This window comes from Tasmannia lanceolata, unplaced genomic scaffold, assembly GCF_043159265.1.
Source record: "Tasmannia lanceolata isolate RefF3 unplaced genomic scaffold, GAP_Taslan_0.1 ptg000015l, whole genome shotgun sequence".
Classification (NCBI taxonomy): domain Eukaryota; kingdom Viridiplantae; phylum Streptophyta; class Magnoliopsida; order Canellales; family Winteraceae; genus Tasmannia; species Tasmannia lanceolata.
The window spans coordinates 32,725,855-32,732,531 of NW_027518692.1; the positions used below are offsets into that span (position 1 = coordinate 32,725,855).

The 6,677-nt window shown below is 39.0% G+C and overlaps 1 protein-coding gene and 1 pseudogene across 1 annotated transcript; both read left to right on the plus strand.

The window, feature by feature from the left end:
* Positions 1-389: 389 nt before the first annotated feature.
* On the plus strand, positions 390-2,817 carry LOC143845894 (protein RESTRICTED TEV MOVEMENT 3-like). The gene is made up of 4 exons (XM_077354300.1): positions 390-502; positions 1,349-1,463; positions 1,602-1,771; positions 2,103-2,817. Exons 1-4 carry the CDS (start codon positions 496-498, stop codon positions 2,618-2,620), a joined length of 810 nt encoding a protein of 269 aa, XP_077210415.1. The 5' UTR covers positions 390-495; the 3' UTR covers positions 2,621-2,817.
* LOC143891944 (glucose-6-phosphate 1-dehydrogenase, chloroplastic-like) lies at positions 2,791-5,881 on the plus strand (annotated as a pseudogene).
* Positions 5,882-6,677: the final 796 nt, after the last annotated feature.

Genomic DNA, 6,677 nt, shown 5'->3' on the forward strand with positions numbered 1-6,677 from the left:
TATATAATGTTTATTTATTAGAAAATTCATTTGTTGGACCCTGATGTAAGTAGTTCTTCCCCAAAAAACCTAATTCAAACTAAAGTTTAGAGTCCAGCTCAATTAAAATTATTTCTTTGAGAAGCTTTGGAGGAGTTGATTTTTCAAAGTCTTTTTTTATCCATAGAGTTAGGTGTGAGAGTCCTTGTTTTTTGTTTATTCTTTTTCAAAGTCTTTTTTTATCCATAGAGTTACGTGTGAGAGTCATTGTTTTTTGTTTATTCTTTTTCAAAGTCTTTTTTTATCCATAGAGTTAGGTGTGAGAGTCCTTGTTTTTTGTTTATTCTTATCTTTATTTATTTGTTCTTATCCATGGGTTGCCCGATTAATCTCTCTCTTATATAATAGATGTTTCAATGTCCCGATGCAGGGAGGAGTAGTACAGATTTTGAGCTTTTCCTTCTTTTTTCTTGATAAGTTTTGTGGAAGACAATCTTCTTCTAATTATATCTTGCAATGGAAGGTAATAACCAATGGGGGCACCCTTTTGCCCCTTTTTGCTCAAGAAAGTATTCTTACTTTTTTAATAATTTTGATGAAGGAAAGCATTTTTTATATGAGGAATATGTTCGTGCGCTCAAGCTCTAATAAGGAATGGTGCGCTTGAGTGCTCCAATCACATGGGTCCCACAATTTCTGTGAGGATCCAAACCATTCATTTGCAAGGGCCTATCATAGATAGGGTGTGTACCAAAAATCAGCTCCATTGAATCATCCTAACCCCTCCAAAAGTGGAGGGCAAAAATGGGCAGATTTGTGGTCTGTCCATTTTGACCTCCACAAATGGATGGGTTAGGATGATCCTAGGGAGCTGATTTTTTGTACACACCCTATCTATGTAAGGCTCTTTCTAGTGAATGCTTTGGATCATCCTAACAATGTGGGCCTCAATGGTTTTTGAGCTCAAGCTCACGAATATGTTCCAACGCTCAAGCTCACAAATTGAACCCTTACCTTGCTAGAACCAGCGGAGAGAGGGCGTCTGCAATCGGGCGAGAGTACGAGGAGAAGACGGAAGCGTGGATTTCTCCCGAGGGTTACAATCGGTTTGGAGCAAGGTTTGGGTTTCTGCTGTTAGAGGGGAGAAGACGAAACAAACGAGGTTTTCTCATATATGAAAACAAAAACGCAAAAGTTACATTTGATCCTACGGTGGTTACAAAACATATCCAACTGCTGAGGTTGTATAAGCGTTAAAGAGCAACTAGTGCGTAGAGAAGTTCTCTACACATGTGTGTAGAAAACGTTTTCTCATATATATATATATATATATATATATATGTTTTTGAACTTCTCCTTTTATTTTCAGTGGTGCCACAAATAGAAGCATTAGGTGGGGGAGTAAGGTGGACGATAAAGAACTTCTCTAAATTGAAGAGTGATGTATACTCCTCGGACATTTTTCTTATTAGCGACTGTCAATGGTACTCATATGGCCTTCTACTCTTCCTAATTCCACTTGTTTCATAACAGATCTGAGGAATCTGACTGCCATAATTTTTTTCTTGTTAGTGATTAAGGTTGATTTGCTTAATCTTCAATCCTTGCTTTTCATGAGATAGGAATGTGCGGATTTATCCTAGAGGAGTCGGAGACGCCAAGGATGAACAGTTGTCGATATTCGTCTATGTTGCTGATTCAATGAGCTTACCGGCTGGGTGGAGTCGAGATGTTGAGTATAGGCTCGCTGTGATTGATCAACTCCCCAACAACAAATCTACAGTAAAAAAAGGTCTCTCTCTCTCTCTCTCTCTCCCCCCCTTCTTTAAATATTTGCTTCCCTCTCATCCCTTGAAGTTGTCGGTTGGCAATTGATAGAGATATAGCAATATCTTTTTTTTGTTTGAATGACAATTGATAGATAAAAAGCATTATCAAAACCAGGGAAGTGTGGATTTTAGTAATTGATAGAGAAATAGCAACATCGGTTGATTGGAATTCATTTTTTACAAAAGCCCAACCCGACCCCACCCAAGTTGCACCCATATTTCTCAACTGATTTTGGGATACTGTTAAATCATGAAGTGGTTCTAATAATTCTAGCTTCTTTATCTTTTATGTAGGAATGGAAAAACGAAAACTGAACGGTTCTTCAAGTGGTTGGGGTTACAGATCGTTCATGCCTCTCACTAAATTTCACGATCCAGCTGAAGGATTTATTGTGGATGATACGTGTATAATCGAAGTTGAAGTTACTGTCCTTGATGTTATTCCGAAGAACCAAGGGGCGTCCTTCATGTTGACCCGTGCCGACGTGAAGGAGTACCCCAACTCCTACGCCGTCATGGTTGAAATGTCTGGTCTAAAAGGAACTCATGACTTCAATGTACAGTTGGTGGACAACAACAAGGCATTGCTCATCAGCGGCGATCGAAAGAGGGAGAAAGAGGAGGGAGTCAAGTATGCAACAGCCGAGATTAAGTTCGGCAAATTCTCTAGAAAATTCTCGCTTCCAGAGGATTTTAATCCCGATTCAATCCGTGCCATTTATGAGCATGGGATGCTGACCGTGACAGGAGATAAGTTGGACCCCAAGAAACCTCGAACCATCGATATCCAGATTGTGGGATGCTCACCGTGACCGGAGATAAGTTGGACTCCAAGAAACCTTGGACCATCGATATCCAGATAACCTTGAAATGCTGCTTTCTTTTTCGGGTTCTCATTCCTGTTGAGGTGCATGAAATTTTATCTGTTTTTGTAAGTCAGAGTTAATAATAATATTCCTTCAAACTCTATTATGTTATTGTAATGGTATCTTTTACCGTCATTGGTATATCTCCTCTTCGCTATTTTTAAGCTTGGTTTTTCTTATTAAAGGAAAAATGTTTAAAATAAGAGATTTGCTAGCGTCCATCGCAAAATTAAGGCATTTCAGGGGTCCTGTTGCATGTGAGAGTAGCCACACAGGCTCACTCTTCAGCAGATTTTGTCTTCACTCACGAGGTGGCTGCTCTCACACAAAATTAAGGCATTTCAGGAATAATTGGACAGAATAAGGGTCATATAAAGGTTGAGAAAGCACATCCTGCATATACAGATGACCCAACTGTACCAAAAAATGGTCTTACAGCGACATTTTCCGCGTTTGCTCTTTTCATTGATAATACATGATGGGATGGGATGGGGACATCGGGTGCCCTTCTTAATGAAAGCCGGCAAAGCACGACACACTAGGTGGTATGATTCTCTTTATTTAGGCCCTGTTCGTTTGAGATTTTGACAACCGATTGTGAGCTCCAAACCTATTATTGGGCTCAAAATTAGATTTAAATTTCAGTCCAATAATATGTTCAGCGCTGGCAATCGGTTGTCATAATCTAAAACGAACAGGGCCTTATTGATGTGAAACAATCAATTACTACAAAATCTTAAGCTGTTAGGTTAATTTTGGGCCAATAATCGGTTACGGCGCTCACCATCACCACAATCTGAAAAGAACAGGGCCATAGTGTTGGAATTATTTATCCATTTATACTTCAACACTCCCCCTCACTTTTGGTCCCTCTTTTAATGGGTTGGCCGTAGACGTGTCACATGTGGCCCCACTTTTGGGTTGGCCGTACACAGGGGCGGAGGCACATAGAGCATGAGGGGGGCCATGGCCCCCCAATGACTTGCAAAATCTCTTTTATGGTTTCTGGCTGTATTTGCATTCAAAGCTAGTTTAGTGGCCATGCCCCCCCCCCCCCCCCCGCAATGACCAATGAGGGCAAGTGTAAATTAGTTTGGCCCCCCAAGTGTAAATTCCTGGCTCCGGCCCTGGCCGTAGAGTTGGTCTTATACAACCAATTTATATTTCAGCAACTTATTTTGCTTAACTCTTTTGGTGACCATGCGCTTAATGAGTGACTATATGTTGTTGCATTGAGGATTCAGAGCAGAAATTCGAGTTCAGTTTAGGCATGTACCGGGTGACTTGTTCAAGACGAATTTTGGAACGGATTTAGATAAAGCGACAAATGAGCTTGTGATTCGAGCACAACCTGATGAAGCCATATATCTGAAGATCAATAACAAGATTCCTGGACTAAGCATGAGAATAGACCGCAGTAGTCTGAATCTACTTTACGCATCAAGGTGAGAAACTATGAGAAACATATGGTTGGTGAGAGATGTTGCTTTGCATTCCCTTCTTGTTACTTTTAGGTTGACCTCTTTATTTCAGCATTATCTTGAATCTTATTTGACAAGAGCATACTTAATGCCTGAAAATGGCAGTATTTATTTATCCTTACAATGCCCAGATATAGATAGAGACAAAAATAGAAACCAATAGATCTATAAAAAAGGAATGAACTCCTTATTTCTATAAAAAAGGAATGGATTTTTTGTAGCATCCTCATTTATATAAACTACATGTACTATGCTTCAATAGACATCATCTTATGAAATGCTAAGCTTAGATTAAAGAAATCTCTTACATCTACATTAATGTTTTCAATAGGTAAGCTGCGAGCGAAAAATTGACTAGGTTGATACACAAAGCACTATCCAGTGTAGCTATGAGATCAACCTTAGACCTTAGTAACCTATACTTATAATCAAATTCAGGAAATGTTATCAGCACAACCATGTTTTGATATTTGCCCTAACCTAGTCTGTCGTTTAGTATTTAAAGAACTGTCAAAAGGTTATTATAGTTCCTAAAAAGCTCTCACAAGCCACTTTAAAAAAAGAAAAGACAAGATAGAACCGGGCAAATAACGAAACGCGGCTGTGCTGATATCATTTTCCTTATTTATATAATAAGGTGGTCTAGCGTCTGTCGCAACGAACCTAGTGGCATGAAAGATAAGCATTTTTGGATGGCTTATTGTTAGTCTCAGCCAGTCACCAAAAGTGAAAGGCTGATTTTGGTGCAACAGAGCTCGGGCAAGACGGAACTTAGACCACTTCATTAGATAGGCCTTGTGTATAAACTCCAATTCTGTCAGACTGCCAAATTCTATGTATTTTAGGTCCTAAGCACGTGTTACTTCCATGACTACTAGAGTCCGCATCGGTGTATCAAATGCTACTGAAGCCGGAGTTTGCTTGCTATTTAAGGAATTAAATTCTTTAAAAATGTCGACCTAAATAAAGTGGTGATAGAAGGGGAGAAGATGGCTAGAGGCTCATAGATTCTCTTCGTTTTTTATGAGATTCATGATAGGGTGGGCAAAGCTAGCATATCTTTCATTCATGTCAAGAGGTCGGCCAATGAGGCAGCGGATAGATTAGCCAGAGAGAGCGTGCCGAGGGCGGAGGTGAGCTCTTTGATTCCCCCCTCCCCTTGACTGCTTTTTATTCTTGCCCCATAGGGATCTTATTGTTTTTTTTTTTCTCTTCTTTCTTTCATTCTTGTATAGACCCCCTCAGTCTTTGCCTTCTTTGAATGAAATCTTTTACCGTTCAAAAAAAAAAAGAAGCCCTACTAGAGTCTCCAATCTAGAACATGTATTCTAGTTCTATTTGCTTTCATTCCTATAAAACTAAAAAAGAAAGAAATATTACTCAAATCATTCAAAAAAGAAAGAAAGAAAGAAATGTTAATCAACTGTTGGTTTTTGTAGTCAAAGGTATTCGAACGCATTACCTGATGCATATGAGAGGCCCCTTCTTGATGCTATAGAAGGAGAGTGTCGACTGTTCAATAGAAACGATGAACTCGATGCAGCATGGGCTCTTTTCACACCATTGTTAAAAGAATTGGAAGAGAAAAAAGACTGTACCGGAGCTGTACCCGTACGGTAGCAGAGAACCGATCAGAGCTCATTATCTTGCTGCTAAACACAATGTTCGTTAGGGGAATCTTAGTGAAGAAAACCCAGAAGTTTCAAGTTATGCACCGCACGATTGAGTAAGCTATTTCGACTTCATTGTTGTCATAGATTTGCTTGTAGATGGTGTGATATAATTGATTCTCACACACAACTTATGTAATTCTTTTTTTATTCTAACTCAACTAAACCTTTGTCCCAAACTAGTTGGGGTGGGCTAATGAATCCTTTAGAAAATTTTCATGAAAATACTTAAAATAGGAATCCTTCGAAAAAATACATAAGGCTTATTTTTAATAAAATACCCCCCAAATAATACTTAAATTTATAAAAAAAATTAGAGAATATTTCCATAAAATAAAATAATATAAGGGCCCGTTTGGATACCTCCCATTTTGTATTTGGATTTGGAATTGAGTTTTGAATACAAATTGAATAGATACAGCAGCTCATGTAGAGGGAGAGAGGGATGGAAGGGGGTACTTCCTAGTGGAGGGGAGAGGTTGAGGAGCAAAGAGGGTGAAGGAAACTACAGCAAATTTAGAAATCTGATTGTTTTTCACTGTCAGCTGCTGAATTAGAAATCCAAGAATTTGATCTGGTCCAAATTACAATGCAAAAAGGCCCAAGTCCGTTTGGTTGCCAGAATTTTTTTGGTTCTTGGGATTTTTGTGGAACAAAATACTTCCTGGGAGATTGGTGGGAAAAAAACTCCCCTGAAGTATCCCGGTAAAATAAAAATCCCATATGTTTGGTCGACTGGACTATGGAGGGAAAATGTTTGGTTGCTTGAACTGTTGTGAAGAAAAAAAATTCTTCTGCAAGCTTAATTTTGGTTACTGGGAGTATTTTTTTTTCCTTCCTGGGTTTTCTTGA